Raw genomic sequence first — 26095 nt, 5'->3', positions numbered from 1 at the left:
ATTTGTCAGAGGCTACATTACATAATAAGATTCCCTAACACTCTAGATCATATTTTTTTATTTGCATTCATTAAAGTTCACTCTCTACAATGTACAATTCTATGAATTTTGACAAGTGCATAGAATGTTGTATCCACCACTCCAGTACCTCATAGAAAAGTTTACCACACTAAAAATCCTTCTGCGTATCCCCATTATAGTTGACCATACTGTCTTCTCCTAACATGTAGCAACCACTGATATGTTTTCCATCCCTATAGTCTTGCCTTTTTTCAAATATCATACAAATGGAATTGTACAATCTCTACATAATTATTTTGCCTGGATTTCTTCAGCTAGTAAGACACATTTAAGTTTTATCCAGGGCTTTTGTGTAAGTAAATAGCTTGTTTCTTTTCTTTTTTAAAAGTAATATTCCATCGCATGGATATATCACAGTTTATTTATTTATTACTTGAAGAATATACAATTTTTGGTAATTATTAATAAAACTACTCTAAACATTTGTTTACAGAATTTTGAGAGAATACAGGTTTTTGATGTCCTTGGATGAATATCTAGAAATAGGATTGATGACTTGTATGGTAAGTCTATGCATATTTGTAAGAAACTGCCAAGCTGTTTCCCAAAATGGCTGTAGCATATTTCATTCCTGGGAGCAATAAATGAGAGTTTCTGTTACTATATATTTTTAACACCATTTAAGGTTGCTTTTAAATACTGTTGACTTAATTTTCAACATTGAGGAACTGATATACTGTTTTCTGAAGTGGCTGCACCATTAGACATTCCTATCAGCAACAAATGAGGATTCCAATTTGTCCACGTCTTTCGCAACACTTGTTTTTATTTTTTATTTTAGCTATCTCAGTAGGTGATGCCTCAAATATATTTCTGTCAAAGACTTCATTTTACATATTTAGTTCACTCAGCTTATGGAGTTGAATGAAAAAAATTATAAAGCCAATTTTCATTACTAAATCAACTAGCCACATACATTTGCTTTCTCCAAAAATGGAATATCTCACTCACTTTCAATTCTAATAGATGTTTTCATTCTTATGAAAACCATGCACTTTTCTCAGCTCATTTTCTAAGTTGTATAGGTAGCAAAGCAAACAGAGAGGAGAGAAAAAATAAGGAACCTCATCGTAACATTGTAGTCTGAAAGAAATGTCACCATTACTTTCAGCACTTGTTACTGGTACTCTTTTTGCTATGATCTTATGGGATTCTCCTGCAGAAGTGACCATTCTTTCATGGTAGTCTGAAATTCTTCCATGGTAGTAAAATGGAAGAAGCAAAGTAGTGAAAATATGACAGCATTCCCATCCCATCCTAGAATATATCTAAAGATGAAGGCTAACAACATGCCGCATCCTCAACAGAAATATTTATCAAGACAAGGAAAAAACAGAACTATACTATGCTGACTGGAATAAGCAAGGTTTCATATGAAAATCATTATTTCAAATATTTCTTTTATTTGGCACTACAGAGGTTTTTTATATCAAAATGTTAAGATTTAAAGTGAATGAGGTGTATGTAGGTTTGCGGGTGTGGGGATGGAGTTCTTTTTGTTTTGTTTTTAATAATAAGAGCAACTGTTAACCGAGCTGTGGGGTGGGGGCAAAAAGAGCCAGAAGGAGTCGCAGACCTCAGGACCATTCTTCTTGTTTTTTAGAACCATTCTTATTCTGGGATTTCTTCACCTACCCAAGTCTCGCCCAAAGCCAGGTACCTCTAATCCCCTACCTGGCCCTCTGTCCAGGCAGTTGGAATCTTCACCTAGCAACACATTTCAGATCCAGATTGACAGGACCATGAGCCAATCACAAAGCTAGATTTCCTTTCCAGTCTAACAGTGGCTGTTGTGCTGGAGACAGTGTGGAAAAGAAAGGGGTGGGGCAAGGGGCAAGGACGTTAAAAATCACCACCGACTCAGCCTCCCAACAGCAAGTTGATTCTTCAGCATTAAGATCCAGGTGTCAGCCTATGTCTTTATATTGTCAAGATGTCTCTTTCTAAGAAGTTGACTTTAGACAAACTGGATGTTAGAGGGAAGCGAGTCATCATGAGAGTAGACTTCAATGTTCCCATGAAGAAGAACCAGATTACAAACAACCAGAGGATCAAGGCTTCCATCCCAAGCATCAAGTACTGCCTAGACAATGGAGCCAAGGCAGTAGTTCTTATGAGTCATCTAGGTCGGCCTGATGGTGTTCCCATGCCTGACAAATATTCCTTACAGCCTGTTGCTGCTGAGCTCAAATCCTTGCTGGGCAAGGATATTCTGTTCCTGAAGGACTGTGTAGGTGCAGAAGTGGAGAATGCCTGTGCCAACCCAGCTCCTGGTTCAGTCATCCTGCTGGAGAACTTGCGCTTTCATGTGGAGGAAGAAGGGAAGGGCCAAGATCCTTCTGGAAAGAAGATTAAAGCTGAGCCAGATAAAATAGAAGGCTTCCGAGCATCGCTTTCTAAGCTAGGGGACGTCTATGTCAATGATGCTTTTGGCACTGCGCACCGGGCTCATAGTTCCATGGTGGGAGTGAATCTGCCCCATAAAGCATCTGGATTCTTGATGAAGAAGGAACTAGATTACTTTGCTAAAGCCTTGGAAAACCCAGTGAGACCCTTTCTGGCTATACTTGGTGGAGCCAAAGTGGCAGACAAGATCCAACTTATCAAAAATATGCTGGACAAAGTCAATGAGATGATTATTGGTGGTGGAATGGCTTACACCTTCCTTAAGGTACTCAACAACATGGAGATTGGTGCTTCTCTGTTTGACGAAGAGGGAGCCAAGATTGTCAAAGATATCATGACCAAAGCAAAAAAGAATGGTGTAAGGATTACTTTTCCTGTTGACTTTGTTACTGCTGACAAGTTTGATGAGAATGCTCAGGTTGGAAAAGCCACTGTAGCATCTGGCATACCTCCCGGCTGGATGGGTTTGGACTGTGGTCCTGAGAGCAACAAGAATCATGCTCAAGTTGTGGCTCAAGCAAGGCTAATTGTTTGGAATGGCCCGTTAGGAGTATTTGAATGGGATGCCTTTGCTAAGGGAACCAAAGCCCTCATGGATGAAATTGTGAAAGCCACTTCCAAGGGCTGCATCACTATTATAGGGGGTGGAGACACTGCTACTTGCTGTGCCAAATGGAACACTGAGGATAAAGTCAGCCATGTCAGCACTGGAGGTGGTGCCAGTCTAGAGCTTCTGGAAGGTAAAATCCTTCCTGGCGTAGAGGCCCTCAGCAACATGTAGTTAACATAGTGTTACTTCCTTCTGTTTTCTGTCCACAGCCGTTAAGTCAGCTTAGTGCTTTTACATTTCGATGTGACTTTTGTTAAAATCTACTCCTAGATCAAGACCTATGTAATGGACAAGCAACGGGCCACCAGGAACTCTTAATATCAGCACAGCAGTTCATTTTAGTTTGGTCGTGTATTTGCCTATTCAAGTTCTCATTTGAACTTCACCATTGTGCATTGTAGGGAGGACATATTCTTAAGTTGCCTATTAAAGAAGGTGAGCTGAAGAAGCTGAATCTTTTTATTTTAGTCCAACTTTGCTATTGTTTCACAATTTGAAACCCAAAAGTCAAAACTTAAGTTGTTGGGAAAGGGTGGAATGAAAGTTCACAAACAAACAATAAATATGCTCAAACTGAGAAAAATAATTAAGTGTAAGAACTCATGGGTACCATTAAAGTTCTGCTAAGAGGAAGCGTTATACTAAATAGGAAAAAGAAAGAAAGAGAAATGAAAGATCCTTATTAAACCCAAGGAATTTTTAAAAAGAAAAGAAATTAAACTCAAGGTAAGAATTATGTTTGTGTGCATATCAATGCACGAGTACACACAAATGCCAGCTAGAAAAAGAGCTACAAGTTAAACCCAAGTTGCAAATAAGTAATTGTTTTATTTTTAAGGCAGGCATTCTTTAATAAATAGATAACATAACTGGTACATTATAAAACTTGGTTTTTGAGATAAATAAAATATATATACATAGTTTAATAATGGGAAAATAGAGATAATTCTCTATTAGAAAACAGAAGATAAAATGATAAGAAATGTAGAAAAAACAAAAAAAAAACACTTATTGGAAAATATTTTGCTTTATTCTGTAGACAAAGAGGTAGTTCAGAGCAATGCTATTAATAACAATAGTAATTAAGAGTAAAAATGCAGATTAACCTTTCCCAGCTATAATGTCTCATGTCCCGAAACCCCAGATCAATTGTGTATATTCAATATCCTGAATAATTGAGCTTCAAATATAAATCTTAATACATCTGAAACTTCAACATATTTTAAGCAGAATGTTAATATCATAATAATCCCAGGAAAGATGTAGGAGTTAGGATTACTGGAATCAAAACTTCAGTAGTTGTAGTTGAAACAAGATTAAAACATATCACTCTCTCACCTGAGAACCCAGGGCAAATAACATGGGCTTTCGTTTATGAGGTCATCTAGGGAACCAAACTGGTGAAACAGATCTGTTACTCCCAGTGAGGGGGTTCAGTCTGTGTATGGTATGATGCCATTGTTCAAGTTTGTGCTACTTGATTGCCAACCTGAAGGGGGAAGTTCTTGAAAGGCAATTAGTTTTCTTTTCAATACATGATTCAAAAAGTTTAGAAATTTGTTTTCACTTATCCTACTGGCATTAGTTGTGAGATAAGGCCTATTTTGCAAGGGAGGATTGGGGATGTATTCTCTCTAGCTGCATACCTTGTGCCCAGCTAAAAAGTCAATAGATTCTATTGTTGAAAGGAAGTAAGGAGGGGAAAAACACTTGAGGAAAATTAATGGTTTCTGACAGACTTCCATACTGGCCTCCCAAGTATCCATGTACAAGTATTCATGTTTTGTTTTGTTCTGTTTTGCTTTCCAAAAAGAAAACATCTGTTCTCCAAGAGATACTATACAATCAAATGACTTGTCCAGTTACTGCATCCTACTCAAAATTGAGTATCTCTGAATTACACACAATTCTTTCTGTGTGATCCAGTGGGGGCCCAACAGGGATGAACTCAGAAACACAGTCATTTTTCTCATACCTCCCAGCCCCCCACTCCATACCTAGCCAATATACAATGGTGAAAAAGAAATAGGACAACTGCAACAAAAATACTTACCTAGAAAAAGTCACTGGCTCATTACAATTATGAAATAAATCACTCTGGATCAGAATTTTGAGAACTCCCTGACCTGGCAGCAGCAGAATTTCCTTGGTTACACTGGTTCTGGTCTTTGGGAGGAACTTATCCATTGTTCTTTTCTGGTCGGTCATTTGACCAATTGGGAAATTCTCTTTGTTTCCTTAACTTCCATGGCATATTCTGAAGCAAGTGGTATGCTTCATCAGGCCATATCAGGCCACTGCACAGATTTCCTAGCCTCTTTTTGCTGGTACAGTTTTGTTTGTTTGATTTTTCCGAGACAGAATCTGTCTCTGTCACTCAGGTTGGGGTAAGGTGGCATGATCTTGGCTCACTGCAGCCTCTACCTCCCAGGTTCAAGAGATTCTCATGACTCAGTCTCCTAAGTAGCTGGGATTAAGGCGTGTACCACCACATCTGGTTAATTTTTGTAGTTTTAGTGGAGATGGGGTTTCACCATGTTGACCAGGCTGGTCTTGAACTCCTGGCTTCAAATGATCTTCCTGTCTTAGCCTCCCAAAGTACTGGGATTACAGGTGTGAGCCACCATGACAAGCAGCTGGTTCTGGTTTAATAAACCAAGGATATCTTTTTGTATCACACAATTAAAAGCCTTTCAATGCTGAGCTAGTGGTTTTTCAACTTTCTCAAGAATTAAGGTTTCTGGTCTATTTAGTTTCATTTGGAAGAACTTCACCAAAAATCTCTTCTAGTTACACTTCTTTACTTTCTGATTCTTGTTTTTAATTAATTGGCTTCTTTGCTGGGCCTTTTCTTATTTTTATTTTACTTTATTTTATTTTTTTTGAGACGGAGCCTCACTTTGTTGCCCAGGCTGGTGTGCAGTGGTGCGATCTCTGCTTACTGCAACCTCCGCCTCCCGGGTTCAAGCAATTCCCTTGCCTCAGCCTCCCAAGTAGCTGGAATTATAGGCACATGCCATCACACTTGGTTAAATTTTATACTGTTAGTAGAGATAGGGTTTCACTGTGTTGGCCAGGCTGGTCTCCAACTCCTGACCTCAGGTTATCCACCCTCTCGGCCTCCCAAAGTGCTGGGATTAAAAGGCATAAGCCCGGCCCTGGGCCCACTTTTCTTTATTTTAAAGATGACTAACGTGGTCATATGAAAAAGTTCGTAGTGGTATGAAGGCAGTATTTATAATCTAATCTTTGCGTGTGGCTTTTTCATACTTTTGGCTGAAAAGTCCACATGGGGGGACTCTAAAAAAAGCCATGAGTGACACTCTTTTTCCCATTGTTTGAAGTACTGAGGCAGTTAGTTTTTTCAACTCTGAGAAATCTCACTTTTCTAGTTTATTAGCCAATTTTAGGTTATCGCCCTTAAAAAGTTCTGTCACCTCTATTTCTAATTTCAGCTGTTCATTTTTTCGTAGCTGTGCTCATTTTTTGTTATAATATTTTACTAAAAACTGCGTATAGCAATCAAAATATACTGACGTTCTGCCTTTCTAAGCACTTCTCTAGCAGCTTTAATCTCCACAGGAATACGTTCTGCCTAGTACTTTCCACAGTTAACAGTTTTATCCAATGCTGCAGCAGGTGAATTATCACCACCTTGCAGGCTTCAATGCCTTGTCACTTCTTCTCACCGACTCCTAAGTGAAAGCAAGATTTTATAAGTTTTATTAAGGCAGCATTACTACAGGGAACAATGTCTACATTCGTTAATCTGTAGACTAGTGGTTCTCAAGCAGAAACACAATTATTCCACAGGGGACATTTGCCAAAGTCCAGAGACATTTTTGCTAGTCACGACCAGAAGAATGCCGTAGGCGTCTAGTGGTAGTGGCTAAGGATGTTACTAAACACCCTAAAATACACAGGACAGCTTTTTAGTACAAAAACACATTCAGCCCCAAATGTCAATCATATTAAGTTGAGAAATCTTGATCTAGAAACTACCATAATAACAATACTTAAAAATATAACTTCTCAAACAATATAGCAATTTTACTTTCTTAAGGTAACTTTCCAAGGGGTTACAGCTAAGTAGACACTTCTTGAGCTCATCCAAGGACCTAATAAAGTCTCTGTCATTATCTGTACTTGATTTTCATCTCTAGGAGCACGACGGTTAATTCGGTTGTTGACATTTTCCAACCTACTGTGCAGGGAAAGAGAATTCAGGGAAAACATCCTATTCTTAGGGAAAAGCACTGGAAGTCACACACATCAATTTTGTTTACATCCCCTCAGCCTGCACTTCATAATATGATCACATCTAGGTGACAGGGAACCTGGACAATAATGTTCTTTAACTGAGTCATCATGGGCCCCATTAAAACTGTTACTAAAAGGAAGAATAACAAAGGGTGAATTTAAGACAACATCAAAAAGAAGAACCTATGAAAATTTCACAAGACACTAGTAAGACCCATGGAGAAAATGCTTTCATAGATGATTTACTTTAAGAGAAAGGAGACCATTTAGAGAACAAGCACACTTCATTTAAAAAATTATGAAAGAAGAAAAATGAATATAGAAGATAATCACATGAGATAGAAAATAAACTGACAAGAATTATAAAACTACATGACAAATTCGAGTACTGGCAGTATAAGATATTAAATGGTGTAGAAATAAAAGACTTGAAAGTGTGTAGGGGAGGAAAATCAGTGAATTAGCATATTGGAAAAATAACAATACAATGAAGTTTTAGAAAGAGATGTTTGTGGAGCTACATACAGTCATGTGACCAGTAACAATGTTTCACTCAACAACAGGCTGCGTGTACAACAGTGGACTCATATGATCAGGTTTGAGTTGTAAAATTTCTATTACCTAGTGATGACTCTATGATCCTGACCCTCTGTAGGCCTAGGCTAAGGTGTGTGCATGTGTCTTAGTTTTTAACAAAAAAGTTAAAAAAGTTAAAAATTATTTTAAAAATAGAAAAAGGCTTACAGAATAAGAATATAAAGAAATAAAAAGTTTTGTACAGCTATACAATGTCTTTGTACTTTAAGATAAGTTTTGTTACAAAAGTTTTCAAAAAGTAGGAGAAAAAAATGTTAAAAATGAAAAGTTTATAAAGTAAAAACTTACAGCAAGATAGTCAATTCATTATTAAAGAAAAAAATATTAGTAATAAATTTAGTGTGGCCTACATGTAAAGCGTTTCTAAAGTCTGCACTAGTAGGCCGGGTGTGGTGGCTCACATCTGTAATACTAACACTTTGGGAGGCCAAGGCGGGTGGATCACAAGGTCAGGAGTTTGCGACCAGCCTGCCCAACATGGTGAATCCCCGTCTCTACTAAAAATACAAAAATCAGCTGGGCATGGTGGCGCATGCCTGTAATTCCAGCTACTTAGGAGGCTGAGGCAGGAGAATTGCTTGAACTCATGGGGTGGAGAATACAGTGAGCTGAGATTGCGCCATGGCACTCCAGCCTGGGCAACAGAGCGAGACTCTGTCTCAAGATATAAATAAATAAATAAATAAATAAATAAATAAATAAATAAAGTCTGCAGTAGTACACAGTAATGTTCCAGGCCTTCATATTCACCCTCTACTCACTCACCCAGAGTAATTCTCAGTCAGTCCTACAAGCTCCATTCATGATAAGTGCCCTACATAGGTTTACCATTTTTGCCTTTTATACAGTGTTTTTACTGTACCTTTTCTATGTTTATATATATTTAAATATACAAATACTTGCCATTGCATTATAACTGCCTACGTTATTCAGTACAGTAACATGCCATATGAGTTTGTAACCTAGGAGCAATAGGCTACTCCGTATAGCTCAGGTGTGTAGTAGGCTATATCATCTAGATTTGAGTAAGTACACATATCCCAGTTGTTAAACAATGTGTGTATGACTGTATATAAATACATACACATACATCTATCATATATGTGCATATATGATATATGTATATATTTAATATAATATTTGGTATAGTTATAAGAATTTTATAGTTATATATTATAATTGTATACATTAAAAATACTTTGCTATGTATTAATATCAAAGTTTTAAAAACCTTAAAATGTTACCATAAGATGGTGGTATTGCCAAGGTTTCAGTTTGAGTTATTTAATTCACATGCTTGGATATTAGTATTCATTTATTTTCTGTGCATTTTTAATAATATCTGTAAATTGATATAGCTTATTTCAAGGAACATTAGTTAGTAAAGCTGTGATAAACTAAATGCTAGAAAATAAAAGTAGGTGCATTTTTATGTCCTTATGCTTTAAACTTTACCTTAATTTCAAATCTTATTTATTTATTAGAAGTCTCCTAGATGTTGTGACTCAGTTACCATTCTCTAAAGCAAAGTGTATTAATGATAAACCTAGAAAGATGAGGAGCTCTCATAAAAAGTAAGAGAGAAAAATTTGGAAAATGACAAATCAGAGGGCATATGAACTTACGTATTAAAAAAGCAATGTTTTAGTTGGCATCTCCTCACCTCAGAGCCCAACAGACTGTACTTCAAGTTCTCCTGCCTTCTCTTTCACCTGGGAATTTTTTTAGTAGAGTACTTCTCATTTGTATCATTTACCATGTTTCATTTACCAAAAGGTACAAATACATGAAACTCTTTTTTTTTCTTCATAGTTTCTGTTCTGAATCCCCAGCTTCTTTCTCTGCAGATGAATTGAGCTTTGCATTCTGGAAGGAAACATGAAGGTAGAGTCAGCTTTAAGGAGGAGCACTGGAAGTCACACACATCAATTTTGTTTACATCCCCTCAGCCTGAACTTAGTAATATGATCACATCTAGGTGATAGGGAACCTGGGCAATAATATTTTTGACTGTGTCATCATGGGCCCCATTAAAACTGCTGCTAAAAGGAAGAATAACAAAGGGTGAATTTAAGACAACATTAAAAAAAATACTATGAAAATTTCACAATACACAAATAGATCCATGGAGACATTGGAGGTACAGTCAGCTTCGTGAGCCTGTGGCCTGCACAGGCACACGGGGCCCTGCTCTCAGAAGAGCCCTACATTTGATTTAATGCTCTACAGTTGCCATCTTGAAATTGTTAAGAATTTTTAACATGAAGTCAAGCCATGCTTTGTACTGGACATCCTCCCCCTACAATTATGTAGCTAATCCTGCTGAAGGTTTCTCAACTAAGCCCAGAGTTAAGGAGACTAACACGGGTCTTTAGTTTCACTCTTTGGATTACCACAGGTTTCTCTAACTCTTTAGAATCATAAAGAAGACCTAAGACTCTCTGAAAAATTAAGGCTCATAAAATTCTTCAAAAGATATGACCTCCCATCCTTCTCCAAAAGAATGTCATTGAGAAACAATCACTACCCAAATATGTCCTCCACATGTGTGTATGTTTAGATATTCAAGAAAAAAATCAATTTTAGCTTTCTTAATGCCTCCATGCTTGCCCTGAAAAATGTTCATATGTTCATATGGCTTTTTTATTTTTTACCAAAAAAAAAAAAAAGAAGAAAGGAGAGATTAATGAGAACATGATGTCAATCATTGTCCCCATGGTAGGGTACTATAGTGTTTCATTATAAACCTTCATTTTCTATGACAGCCTTCATGACTATGCAAAGTGAGAAGAATAGGTAGTTGATTGAGACTATCTCTGTTAAAAATCCTAGCTAAATTCTGTCTATTAAAAGTTAGGATTTTTTTTCCAGAAAATATACATAATTGCTTTAATAGAAAGCAATGAGCATACAAATTAAACGTGTATAGCTGACCTAGTAGAAAATTATACTTTCAGAGAAGCAAAAATAGTCTAGTGATATTAAAAATATCTTTTAATATGGCAGTTATATTTGCTCAATGCATTTGTTTTCTTAATATATTTATAAAACTTTGGAATTATTTAGACACTGTGATTTATTTGAAAGAAGAATGATTTTTGTCAGTGTGTGTCTGTGGAGCAAAGAAAAGCAAAAGTATAATCATTGCAGTTTAATGATATATTTCTGACATGACCACATGAGCTCAGGTAGTGAATGGGGAGGGAAAGGAAGATGGAGACAGAGAGGTAAAGGGTTAGCTGGGGATTACAAGTTTGTGACAGAATAATTTACAGTCATTGTTGACTAATTTGACAAGATGGGTAAATATTGGATAGGTAAATTCACGACGTGTAAATCAATAATCATGAATGTTGATGAAGGTAGTTTCGATTAATGAAAAAGGTGTAAGTCATACAATAAAAATGTTATTTCATATTTTAAGAAGCATGCATACATTAACTGGCTTTAAATTAAATAAATAATTATGAAGAGAAAATCTTCAGGTTCTAGATCAAACCTTTAAGGGTACTACAGAGAGATGAAGTGTCTTATTAGGAAGGAAAAGGAAATATTCACTTTAGAGTCAGAACTTCTTTCTACTAAGTTATTACAGGCTTGGGTTTAAGAATACTTACATAAGGCCTCAAGATGCATGCTGTAGAGCAGGTTTCTCCATGTATTCTTACTAAGGCAGCAGCAGCAGCCAGCAACTTGTCAGAAATGCAGATTACTGGGCCTCCATTATACCTAACGAATTACAACCTCTGGTGATGAGATCCAGTAATATGTACTGTAATCAGCTCTCCAGTGTTTCTATTTCGGCTTTTGTATTAGGGTAAAGACCAGTTTAAAAGGAAACAGGAGGGGCGGAGCAAGATGGCCGAATAGGAGCAGCTCCAGTCTTCAACTCCCAGCGCCAGCGACACAGAAGACCGGTGATTTCGGCATTTTCAACTGAGGTACTGGGTTCATCTCACTGGGGAGTGCCGGACGATCGGTACTGGTCAGCTGCTGCAGCCCGACCAGCGAGAGCTGAAGCAGGGCGAGGCATTGCCTCACCTGAGAAGCGCAAGGGGGAAGGGAATCCCTTTTCCTAGCCAGGGGAACTGAGACACACAACACCTGGAGAATCGGGTAACTCCCACCCCAATACTGCGCTTTGAGCAAACAGGCACACCAGGAGATCATATCCCACACCTGGCCGGGAGGGTCCCACACCCACGGAGCCTCCCTCATTGCTATTACAGCAGTCTGTGATCTACCGGCAAGGCAGCAGCGAGGCTGGGGGAGGGGCGCCCGCCATTGCTGAGGCTTAAGTAGGTAAACAAAGCTGCTGGGAAGCTCGAACTGGGTGGAGCTCACAGCAGCTCAAGGAAACCTGCCTGTCTCTGTAGACTCCACCTCTGGGGGCAGGGCACAGAAAACAATAACAAAGCAGCAGAAAGCTCTGCAGACGCAAACGACTCTGTCTGATAGCTTTGAAGAGAGCAGTGGATCTCCCAACACGGAGGTTGAGATCTGAGAAGGGACAGACTCCCTGCTCAAGCGGGTCCCTGACCCCTGAGTAGCCTAACTGGGAGACATCCCCCACTAGGGGCAGTCTGACACCCCACACCTCACAGGGTGGAGTACACCCCTGAGAGGAAGCTTCCAAAGCAAGAATCAGACAGGTACACTTGCTGTTCAGAAATATTCTATCTTCTGCAGCCTCTGCTGCTGTTACCCAGGCAAATAGGGTCTGGAGTGGACCTCAAGCAATCTCCAACAGACCTACAGCTGAGGGTCCTGACTGTTAGAAGGAAAACTATCAAACAGGAAGGACACCTACACCAAAACCCCATCAGTACATCACCATCATCAAAGACCAGAGGCAGATAAAACCACAAAGATGGGGAAAAAGCAGGGCAGAAAAGCTGGAAATTCAAAAAACAAGAGCGCATCTCCCCCGGCAAAGGAGCGCAGCTCATCGCCAGCAACGGATCAAAGCTGGACGGAGAATGACTTTGACGAGATGAGAGAAGAAGGCTTCAGTCCATCAAATTTCTCAGAGCTAAAGGAGGAACTACGTACCCAGCGCAAAGAAACTAAAAATCTTGAAAAAAAAGTGGAAGAATTGACGGCTAGACTAATTAATGCAGAGAAGGTCATAAACGAAATGAAAGAGATGAAAACCATGACACGAGAAATACGTGACAAATGCACAAGCTTCAGTAACCGACTCGATCAACTGGAAGAAAGAGTATCAGCAATTGAGGATCAAATGAATGAAATGAAGCGAGAAGAGAAACCAAAAGAAAAAAGAAGAAAAAGAAATGAACAAAGCCTGCAAGAAGTATGGGATTATGTAAAAAGACCAAATCTACGTCTGATTGGGGTGCCTGAAAGTGAGGGGGAAAATGGAACCAAGTTGGAAAACACTCTTCAGGATATCATCCAGGAGAACTTCCCCAACCTAGTAGGGCAGGCCAACATTCAAATCCAGGAAATACAGAGAACGCCACAAAGATACTCCTCGAGAAGAGCAACTCCAAGACACATAATTGCCAGATTCACCAAAGTTGAAATGAAGGAAAAAATCTTAAGGGCAGCCAGAGAGAAAGGTCGGGTTACCCACAAAGGGAAGCCCATCAGACTCACAGCAGATCTCTCAGCAGAAACTCTCCAAGCCAGAAGAGAGTGGGGGCCAATATTCAACATTCTTAAAGAAAAGAATTTTAAACCCAGAATTTCATATCCAGCCAAACTAAGTTTCATAAGTGAAGGAGAAATACAATCCTTTACAGATAAGCAAATGCTTAGAGATTTTGTCACCACTAGGCCTGCCTTACAAGAGACCCTGAAGGAAGCACTCAACATGGAAAGGAACAACGGGTACCAGCCATTGCAAAAACATGCCAAAATGTAAAGACCATCGAGGCTAGGAAGAAACTGCATCAACTAACGAGCAAAATAACCAGTTAATATCATAATGGCAGGATCAAGTTCACACATAACAATCTTAACCTTAAATGTAAATGGACTAAATGCTCCAATGAAAAGACACAGACTGGCAAACTGGATAAACAGTCAAGACCCATCAGTCTGCTGTATTCAGGAGACCCATCTCACACGCAGAGACATACATAGGCTCAAAATAAAGGGATGGAGGAAGATTTACCAAGCAAATGGAGAACAAAAAAAAGCGGGGGTTGCAATACTAGTCTCTGATAAAACAGACTTTAAACCATCAAAGATCAAAAGAGACAAAGAAGGCCATTACATAATGGTAAAGGGATCAATTCAACAGGAAGAGCTAACTATCCTAAATATATATGCACCCAATACAGGAGCACCCAGATTCATAAAGGAAGTCCTTAGAGACTTACAAAGAGACTTAGACTCCCATACAATAATAATGGGAGACTTCAACACTCCACTGTCAACATTAGACAGAGCAACAAGACAGAAAGTAAACAAGGATATCCAGGAATTGAACTCATCTCTGCAGCAAGCAGACCTAATAGACATCTATAGAACTCTCCACCCCAAATCAACAGAATATACATTCTTCTCAGCACCACATCGTACTTATTCCAAAATTGACCACGTAATTGGAAGTAAAGCACTCCTCAGCAAATGTACAAGAACAGAAATTATAACAAACTGTCTCTCAGACCACAGTGCAATCAAACTAGAACTCAGGACTAAGAAACTCAATCAAAACCGCTCAACTACATGGAAACTGAACAACCTGCTCCTGAATGACTACTGGGTACATCACGAAATGAAGGCAGAAATAAAGATGTTCTTTGAAACCAATGAGAACAAAGATACAACATACCAGAATCTCTGGGACACATTTAAAGCAGTGTGTAGAGGGAAATTTATAGCACTAAATGCCCACAAGAGAAAGCAGGAAAGATCTAAAATTGACACTCTAACATCGCAATTAAAAGAACTAGAGAAGCAAGAGCAAACACATTCGAAAGCTAGCAGAAGGCTAGAAATAACTAAGATCAGAGCAGAACTGAAGGAGATAGAGACACAAAAAACCCTCCAAAAAATCAATGAATCCAGGAGTTGGTTTTTTGAAAAGATCAACAAAATTGACAGACCACTAGCAAGACTAATAAAGAAGAAAAGAGAGAAGAATCAAATCGACGCAATTAAAAATGAAAAAGGGGATATCACCACCGACCCCACAGAAATACAAACTACCATCAGAGAATACTATAAACACCTCTACGCAAATAAACTGGAAAATCTAGAAGAAATGGATAATTTCCTGGACACTTACACTCTTCCAAGACTAAACCAGGAAGAAGTTGAATCCCTGAATAGACCAATAGCAGGCTCTGAAATTGAGGCAACAATTAATAGCCTACCAACCAAAAAAAGTCCAGGACCAGATGGATTCACAGCTGAATTCTACCAGAGGTACAAGGAGGAGTTGGTACCATTCCTTCTGAAACTATTCCAGTCAATAGAAAAAGAGGGAATCCTCCCTAACTCATTTTATGAGGCCAACATCATCCTGATACCAAAGCCTGGCAGAGATACAACAAAAAAAGAGAATTTTAGACCAATATCCCTGATGAACATCGATGCAAAAATCCTCAATAAAATACTGGCAAACCGGATTCAGCAACACATCAAAAAGCTTATCCACCATGATCAAGTGGGCTTCATCCCTGGGATGCAAGGCTGGTTCAACATTCGCAAATCAATAAACATAATCCAGCATATAAACAGAACCAAAGACAAGAACCACATGATTATTTCAATAGATGCAGAAAAGGCTTTTGACAAAATTCAACAGCCCTTCATGCTAAAAACGCTCAATAAATTCGGTATTGATGGAACGTACCTCAAAATAATAAGAGCTATTTATGACAAACCCACAGCCAATATCATACTGAATGGGCAAAAACTGGAAAAATTCCCTTTGAAAACTGGCACAAGACAGGGATGCCCTCTCTCACCACTCCTATTCAACATAGTGTTGGAAGTTCTGGCTAGGGCAATCAGGCAAGAGAAAGAAATCAAGGGTATTCAGTTAGGAAAAGAAGAAGTCAAATTGTCCCTCTTTGCAGATGACATGATTGTATATTTAGAAAACCCCATTGTCTCAGCCCAAAATCTCCTTAAGCTGATAAGCAACTTCAGCAAAGTCTCAGGATACAAAATTAATGTGCAAAAATCACAAGCATTCTTATACACTAGTAACAGACAAACAGAGAGCCAAATCATGAATGAACTTCCATTCACAATTGCTTCAAAGAGAATAAAATACCTAGGAATCCAACTTACAAGGGATGTAAAGGACCTCTTCAAGGAGAACTACAAACCACTGCTCAGTGAAATAAAAGAGGACACAAACAAATGGAAGAACATACCATGCTCATGGATAGGAAGAATCAATATCGTGAAAATGGCCATACTGCCCAAGGTTATTTATAGATTCAATGCCATCCCCATCAAGCTACCAATGACTTTCTTCACAGAATTGGAAAAAACTGCTTTAAAGTTCATATGGAACCAAAAAAGAGCCCGCATCTCCAAGACAATCCTAAGTCAAAAGAACAAAGCTGGAGGCATCACGCTACCTGACTTCAAACTATACTACAAGGCTACAGTAACCAAAACAGCATGGTACTGGTACCAAAACAGAGATATAGACCAATGGAACAGAACAGAGTCCTCAGAAATAATACCACACATCTACAGCCATCTGATCTTTGACAAACCTGAGAGAAACAAGAAATGGGGAAAGGATTCCCTATTTAATAAATGGTGCTGGGAAAATTGGCTAGCCATAAGTAGAAAGCTGAAACTGGATCCTTTCCTTACTCCTTATATGAAAATTAATTCAAGATGGATTAGAGACTTAAATGTTAGACCTAATACCATAAAAACCCTAGAGGAAAACCTAGGTAGTACCATTCAGGACATAGGCATGGGCAAAGACTTCATGTCTAAAACACCAAAAGCAACGGCAGCAAAAGCCAAAATTGACAAATGGGATCTCATTAAACTAAAGAGCTTCTGCACAGCAAAAGAAACTACCATCAGAGTGAACAGGCAACCTACAGAATGGGAGAAAATTTTTGCAATCTACTCATCTGACAAAGGGCTAATATCCAGAACCTACAAAGAACTCCAACAAATTTACAAGAAAAAAACAAACAACCCCATCAAAAAGTGGGCAAAGGATATGAATAGACATTTCTCAAAAGAAGACATTCATACAGCCAACAAACACATGAAAAAATGCTCATCATCACTGGCCATCAGAGAAATGCAAATCAAAACCACAATGAGATACCATCTCACACCAGTTAGAATGGCGATCATTCAAAAGTCAGGAAACAACAGGTGCTGGAGAGGATGTGGAGAAATAGGAACACTTTTACACTGTTGGTGGGATTGTAAACTAGTTCAACCATTATGGAAAACAGTATGGCGATTCCTCAAGGATCTAGAACTAGATGTACCATATGACCCAGCCATCCCATTACTGGGGATATACCCAAAGGATTCTAAATTATGCTGCTATAAAGACACATGCACACGTATGTTTATTGCAGCACTATTCACAATAGCAAAGACTTGGAATCAACCCAAATGTCCATCAGTGACAGATTGGATTAAGAAAATGTGGCATATATACACCATGGAATACTATGCAGCCATAAAAAAGGATGAGTTTGTGTCCTTTGTAGGGACATGGATGCAGCTGGAATCCATCATTCTTAGCAAACTATCACAAGAACAGAAAACCAAACACCGCATGTTCTCACTCATAGGTGGGAACTGAACAATGAGATCACTTGGACTCGGGAAGGGGAACATCACACACCGGGGCCTATCATGGGGAGGGGGGCGGGGGGAGGGATTGCATTGGGAGTTATACCTGATGTAAATGACGAGTTGATGGGTGCAGCACACCAACAAGGCACAAGTATACATATGTAACAAACCTGCACGTTATGCACATGTACCCTACAACTTACAGTATAATAATAATAAATAAATTTAAAAAAAAAAAATAAATAAAAAAAATAAAAGGAAACAGGAATTAGTTCTAGTGACAGTCATGCCACTACCTACTTGTTTTAACTGAGGCAAATCATTTCACTTCTCTGAGCTTCTTTAGCTGAAAAAGTATATATTTATTTCTATGTTATCTGAGGTTCCTTCTAGTTTTTAAATTATATGGCTCTGAAACCCTGGTTGGTATCCTTGAGACTGTTGGCTGTAATTTTTATCTACTAAGACTCTTTACAAAAAGAAAAGAATGACCTAGAAGCTAAAGGACATTGTACATGGAGGTCTAAATTGTAGATGAAGAAAAAAAAAATCAGAACCTTGGCTCTCCAACTATACATTCCTTTTGCAACTTGACATTTGCTTTCTATATGTGAAGGCTACATCCCCCAAACTACAGTGTCTAAGAACTTAAAGAAATATAAAACAGTGTAATGGATTCAACTACTCTTTGTCTTAATAGAGCTATTTAGATAAAAAGAAGGTGAAGAACTCCCCAGGTAAGAAAAAGTGGGTATTCACAAAATGTCTGAAATCGATTTCTGTAGGAGAAAATTGATGATTAATACAACATCTGCACATTTAAGTATTTGGTTTTGTATTTGCTTATTCTTGTTGGTTGTTTAAAGTTGTGATTTGTTTGCTTGCATAGATAGCAAAAAAAAAAAATGTAGAGTGAGAAAGAGGCTTAGTTTTCATTGTATGCACTCTTAATACAGTATAATTAGTGCATTAATCATCTTTTCATCGGGACAAGTCATTTACAATTGAGAAGGAAATGGACTTAACTGGATAAGCTCAGATATGACCTCTGCAAAATGTCTTAACCCAACATTTCCTGCCCAATCCACACTTCCAGATGAATGAATCACACTTTTGGGGTATTTTGTTCTTTGTGCAAACCTGTTGTTTTACTCTTTAATATTATTGGAATGTTTTGTTGACATATCCCTCTCTCAATTTTTGAAGGTCAGAGACTACATCTTATTCAACTCTCTACTTCAGGGTCTAGCACAGCATTTGGCATATAGAAGATTTGCAGCTATTGATTTCTTATTGTTGGTGATGCTGTTGTTTTGTAAATTGAAAGTAATATTGAGAGATATGTGGAAAATACAAATTGTACAATGAGAGCAAAAATGTAACAATGTCCATGTTGCTACATAACAGGAACCTCATTTTCACAATCAAGAATTTTTTTTTCTTGTTAAAGGAAATGGAATATTCCACTATCACAGCATGCTACAGTAAAGAAAGTGAGCTAACCAGGATACAGGATAATCAATCATTGGAGAAAAAAAGAGTTGAATTCCTATATAAGTAATGAGAAGTCATTAATGAAAGGCACAAAAAGTTAGTTCTGCATACTGTACCAGCAGGAAGAGTGATGAAGGGAAAGGAACCAGTGACTGTGATGAGATATTGAGAGTGAATTGTTTGACTATTTCATCAGCAAAAACTAATGATTTCCTTAGCAGAGAAAAAATTGAAATTTATATCAAAACTCTACTTGCTACCTACTATTTTTAAGTTATTTATATAATTATACCTAAGTAAATGATATAGAGGTAGTCGAAACTCACATTCATTCATTGTTTATTTAGAAATTCTCAATTAATTTCAGAGATATAAAATTCTGACAGATATTCTAAGGTAACTGTAGATTAATTTTTAGATTGATTAAGTTTATGTAATGACTGCAACTGATTTTCTTGTCTACTGAGCTGGTAAGGTATACTATTTACAGACCCTCCTTTATTCAAACACATTTATGGTATGGTAAGATATATATAATATTATAAAAATCACCTACCACAGTGCTAGACACTTTATATCCTCACCTTACACATGGTTTCTTCTGACCCCTTTCTAAACTTTCTACACTACTTACTATAAAATAAGCCAACTATCTTGAAGCAAAACTTAACATTCTCTCTTTCCAGATAAAATATCTCCCTCTCTTTCAACCATATAGCTTATATTTTTACCAGACCCTTACTATCTTAGACATCTAGATCAGACAAGGCTCTGTCAGGAAGCTGAGGGTAACCAACTGTCCTTGTGTGTAGCAAGGGCATCTGATTTTCGTGCAAAAATAAAATCATGAGTGTCATGCAAACCAGAATAGTTGGTCACCCTAGGAAGCACACTGAAATACTTAATTCAAAGCAGTTTACTGAAGGAACTATTTAAGTATGGGTAGGGTTAAGAATTAAGATGAAGTACCTGAGGGCCCGCAACTGGGGATGCCCTAGACCAGAAATTTCTAAGGAGAAGGAGCTGTTATCAGAGACTGAAAGCTGTAGCTGGAGAGAGAAGCTGTTGCATAGGAGGTACAGAGCCAAATTTCAGCTTGAGGTGCGGGCTAGAGAGGAAGGTGGAACTAAATGCCTAACCTCTTTTCTTCACATTTAGATTTCCTGATGATGTTTCTCACTGGCAGAATCTTGTTTTCTATCAAACAGAAAGCCAGAAAACAAGAGAACTTCTGAGGAATCAGACTACAGTAGCTGAAACTTGGTAAAGAGAGACTGAGTGTCGATGTGGAGGGGTGAACAATGTCTAGCCTGTAACACTTCCCTGAGCAAATTACAGTTATTTCGTGACCTTTAAAAGAATGTTGCACTCCAAACACTCAGCTGTAACTTAGCAAGTTGCCAAATATGGAGACATCTCTAATTCAGTCATACAATATGCAAATTATCTGAATACTTCCAAGCATTATATATTGTCGTATTGTATAAAAATGATGCAAAGGTGAAAATGCCTGACTATTACCTTTCCATAACACTCTTATATTTATTAGTTTAACCATTCTACCAATAAGCCAATTTAAAATTATCAATATTCAAGTAATCAATCGTATTTAATTTCTCATAGTCTATCAAAAACTAGAACCAGTAGGATTATTTTGACTCTGAAGCCAGCAGATATACTACTTAATGGTGAAATTGTTTATCGAGTTAATTCATGATAATATTAATCCTTCGAATAGAAGAATTCTAAACAAACAGTAGAAAGACTGAGAATGTTGTTTTGCAATCATCAGCCAAGAAGAAAAACAGTTCTCTAAATTCAAGATGTTATGTCCTTATCTTAAAGACATACTGTTGATCAAACCTAGTTTTTTTAAAGTGAGGGACATAAGCATTCTTATTTGTTTTTTATCCGTAAAATGGAAATGATATTAAGATATATTAGTTGGGTGCGTGTGTTTGTGTGTGTGTGTCTGTGTGTGTGAAGACTGATAAATAAGCAGGAGGCCATTAGCCTGAAGTTGTCTCCATACCCTGAGTCCCTACAAAGCAAATTACAACCTAAGTTAATATGCAAACAGTCTCAAACCTAAATTAGGAGTACAAGGAAGAGTCTAGTTTCAGCCAATCACAAGCAGCCATGTTTCAGCCAATTACAGGTAGCCAACTGATCACTCCATGCCCAAATAAAGCAGATGCCTAGTTGTAGCCAATCAGGTGATTTCTCAACTCTGCTTCTGTGGCTATCCTATAAAATCTCACTGCTCACACTGCTGGGTGGAACTCTCTGAGACTCTTCTGATCTGACTGCTACCTGATTTATGAATTGTTCTTGGCTCAAATGAACTCTGTTAAATTTAATTTGTCCAAAGTGTTTCTTTAACAAAACCAAGGGATACAATATTTGTAAAGTGCTTACCACAGTGTTTGAAAGAAAGTTAAAAAATAGGTATGCATTTATATTAGTAATAATAAGAAAATGGTTTACTCTGTGCAACTATTCAGGGTTAAATGGATTAAAAACATTTTCATAAGATGAGAGTTTCCTTGGAAAGAAGAAATATTTACAGGAAACCATTTTTATAAACTGTCAGGTCAGTCTTACAAAATACCTGTTAAGTTCTTTGTTCAACTGCAGTCTTTCAGTGTCCTTGGAGAGTTTGGGTGAGCTATGTTCTGAAATATAGTGAAACATACTCTCCTTGATCTCCAGTCATTTTTCTTGGTATTTAAAGCCTGCTTTGACAATTAAAGTTTTAATGCATCCTTTTTCTCAGTGATTATAAAGGTCACCATACTAGTACTGAAATTTTGACAAACACTTTCTTTTATTTCTCTTTTACATGTTAATTTGAGGGAATATTGTATCTTTCATTATTTTGTAGCCGTGGGAATAAAGACTACTTTTGTTCACTAGATAGCTGCTTCAGTGGTGTCAAGCAATGCACTTGCTCTACTTTTATCTGGCTATGCATATATTCCACCCTATACTTTTGGAGGAGAACTACGTCTTATTAATTTTGACACAAACTATTACTACTTAAATTTTTGGAGAGTTCTGAAATGCCCAATGTAAATAATTAGTTTTCTCCTATAAGTACTCTCCTGTCATCTTGGAATTTTATTGTGATTTAGGTTACCTAGGTAGAAGAGAACACTAGTGCTGATGAACGCTTGATTGGAGCTTTAAGAGGACTAAGAATTCAATTCTAAAGGACAGACTTAGGTTTCAGACAGATTTCTCTCTCTTTGGGAGAAATTATTGATAATAAGACAGAAATAACTTGAAGAAATATGACCTAGAATTATTGTGTTACATAAATATTCCAAACAAAAGTCCATATTCACCCCTTACTCTGCTGAGGGAGGATGGTCAAGCTGAGCAGCTGAACCAAACTTCACGGGATATACTGGGATACTGTAGATAGAGCAAAGGTGTCCGTGGAAACAACGCACAAAATATATAGGAAATTTGAATGATTTGGCTAATAATGAAGTCAGAGCATTTGTTCCTAACTATTTAATATTTGAGTTGTGAATGTCTAGGAGGCACCAGTGGTGTTTGGGAGCCTATAATATAAGCAGTTGCTATTGCACTTGTATTACAAACTCTTGAAGACATACATATCTATTGTGTATAATGACAGAACTACATAGTTACAAGGTCATTATTACTGGTGTTATTTCATCCTGTTTCTGAGGTGTGGAAATAAGATACATTTCAGAAGCACAATCCAAGTGGAACTAACTGAAGAAAACATTGTGTTCCTTCCTGAATCAACCACACTGTATAAATACTTGCCCAATGATTTTGCAGGACCACAATATTACCCAAATCCAGAAACATGATTATACTAACCAAGGAAATGGCATTTACACCTCCTTTCCGCTTTCAGTATAATTTGTATTATATATGCAAGGCTGGAAAGAACAAGATGGCATAATGTCAATTCCATAGTTTCAACCAATATTTCTGTCTGCAGAAATGCAGCATACTGGCAATTATAGATATTTGAATGTTCCTTGTTCCTATCTCAAAAGAAACAAAATAATCTACAGAAGTCCTATAATTATGTAGAGTGGGCATGTAAAACTTGATCAGTCTGTAACGTTCCTCCAGATGTACTAACAAATGGGAAGAGCCAGAAGGATTTATAAAATTGAATTTTGTGTAAGAATATGACAAACTGCTGTGCATGGTCAATAATTCATGATAGGGACTACATTGAATCTGTAGTTTGTTTTGAGTAGTATGGGCATTTTAACAATATTAATTCTTCCAATTCATGAACATGAAATATCTTTCCATCTTTTGTGTGTGTCCTCTTCAATTTCTTTCATCAATGTGTTATAATTTTGTACTGTACAGAGCTTTCACTTCTTTCTTTACGTTTATTCCTATGTATTCTACTTTATTTGCAGCTATTGTAAATAAGATTACTTACTTGGTTTCTTTTTCAGATTGTTTGCTGTTGGCATATAGACACGCTACTGATTTATGTGTGCTGATTTTGTATTCTTCAACTTCATTGAAGTTGTTTATCAATTCAATGAAGAATTTTTTGGTGGAGACTTCAGCTTTTTCTAAATATAAAAGATCATATCCTCTATAAACAAAGATAATTTGACTTCTTTCTTTCCCATTTGGATGAACTTTATTTCTTTCTCTTACCTAATTGCTCTGGCTAGGACTTCCAGTACTATGTTGAATAAAAGTAATGAAAATGGGGATCCTTGTCTTGTTCAAGATTTTAAAAGAAAGGGGTTTAGTTTTTCCCCATTTAGTATGATACCCAAAATAACCAAAAGATTGCAATTGAAATGTTCCTAACACAAAGAAATGATAGATGCTTGAGACAATGAATATGCCAATTACCCTGATTTCATCATTACGCATTGTATGCTTTGTATTGATATATCACAGGTACCTCATAAATATGCACAATTATTATGCATTCGTCATCCACAATAATTAAAATTTTTTTTTTTTTTTTGAGACGGAGTCTCGCTCTGTCGCCCAGGCTGGAGTGCAGTGGCCAGATCTCAGCTCACTGCAAGCTCCGCCTCCCGGGTTTACGCCATTCTCCTGCCTCAGCCTCCCGAGTAGCTGGGACTACAGGCGCCCGCCACCTCGCCGGGCTAGTTTTTTGTATTTTTCAGTAGAGACAGGGTTTCACTGGGTTAGCCAGGATGGTCTCGATCTCCTGACCTCGTGATCCGCCCGTCTCGGCCTCCCAAAGTGCTGGGATTACAGGCTTGAGCCACCGCGCCCGGCCAATAATTAAAAATTTTAAAATTTAAATTAAAGTAGAAAAGGCAAATCTAACTTTAAAAATAATTATGATTTATGATTGTGGTCCAAAGAATTATCAGACTTTCAGATTGAAGAATATTATCAACAAGTGAGACAACAAGATTAAAACCATGTTCAACTGAAAAAAAAAAGAAGCCAGCAAATATATGATTGACATGCAAAAACTAACCTATTTTTTATTTCCTCACAGAATTTTTAATCACTAGAAATTATAATTATTCAATAAGTAGAGTAATAAATATATGAAATTAATTATATTCTGAAGACAAATTTGATTTCTCTTTTTTGTTCCCTCTGGTTCTTCAAATATTTTCATTTGTGTAAAAACAAATTATGTAAGCAAAAACGGTTTTTATCTGATGATAAATATAATCCACACTATTTTCAAATGTGCAGTGAGTACCACACAGTTACAGCATGCGACTGATTAAACAATTCCCAGGAAAGCCCAGAGTTTGAAAGCAAAATGTGAAAATGGTTTAGTAGACTGCCAGACACCCTTCCACTGAATCTCTGATTCTACCATCCACATAGGGACAGATTAAATGAGGAAGTAGGGAGATACTTTTAACTTCGCACTACATTACCTCCTTTTGGAAGTCATCAATACCTTCCAACTTTCTTACCACACAATACAAGTAGTCTTTCTGGAGTCAAGGACCACTTTCAGTCTTCAATCATTTTCAATACTCTCCTCAACAGCATATTACATAATTCCTCTACAATCTCTCACATCACTATTTTTTAAATTTGTCCTATATTCCTTACTGCCTCTTGAAGAACATGGTCTCCAAGTTTATTTTGAATGAGAGAAACTAAAAGTATGCCTGAATATGTGCTAGAAATTCAATATAGCAGATATAATTATTGTGAATCTTCACCAATTTCACCCCATATATACAGGATTGAAGAGCAATCTAAAGAGGAGAAATGGGTACCGGAGCCCATGTAGGTACCTATCTTGGCATGGGCAACATTTCCTGCATGTCGCTGTAGACCCAGTTGGTCTCAGCCACAAGAAGAGGACTTAGAAATTTTCAAGGGAATCATTCCAAAGTACAATAATCCTCCGAGACCCAAATTACAGTCCAAGGAATTATTTTATCAGTGCGTTTATAGATAACATTGAGCTCATTTACAAGAAATTCTTACTTCCTTATTTTTTCAATTCGTCGATCTTTAATTTGCTTTGTCATGTAATCGCAAATTCATTTAAGGTTATTTCCCTCTTTCTGTTATCATATATAAATATGTCTGGTCTCTAACTATTCTAATCCTATTTTTTCTGGTGTCTGTCTATACTTCTGTTCTTTTATTTTCTATACTTCCTGTAAAGAAAGGCTTGTGATGTTCTTATTTTATTAAATACAAATCTATTCATAAAAAAAGAGGCTGTAAATATCTGAGAATTTCATTATGTTTTCTGGTGTAGCTGTGGAACAAAATTTTTGAATTAAAACATATGTAACTTATGAATTACTTTCATTTAATTTCTCTGTTAAATTATATATTATATTATTAACATCAATCTTTTAAAAAATGTTCAGTACTGTTCTCAGTATT

General features: G+C 37.3%; 1 protein-coding gene across 1 annotated transcript; it reads left to right on the top strand.

Annotated features, from left to right (window-relative positions):
- The first annotated feature begins 1866 nt into the window (after nt 1–1866).
- Nucleotides 1867–3551, top strand: PGK2 (phosphoglycerate kinase 2). Its single transcript, XM_025383072.1, has one exon. The coding sequence runs from the start codon at nt 2015–2017 to the stop codon at nt 3266–3268; it is 1254 nt and encodes a 417-aa protein (XP_025238857.1). The 5' UTR covers nt 1867–2014; the 3' UTR covers nt 3269–3551.
- Nucleotides 3552–26095: the final 22544 nt, after the last annotated feature.

This window comes from Theropithecus gelada, chromosome 4 (genome assembly GCF_003255815.1).
Source record: "Theropithecus gelada isolate Dixy chromosome 4, Tgel_1.0, whole genome shotgun sequence".
Classification (NCBI taxonomy): domain Eukaryota; kingdom Metazoa; phylum Chordata; class Mammalia; order Primates; family Cercopithecidae; genus Theropithecus; species Theropithecus gelada.
Note: the sequence above shows the minus strand (reverse complement) of the source record. Positions and strands in the feature narration are given on the sequence as shown.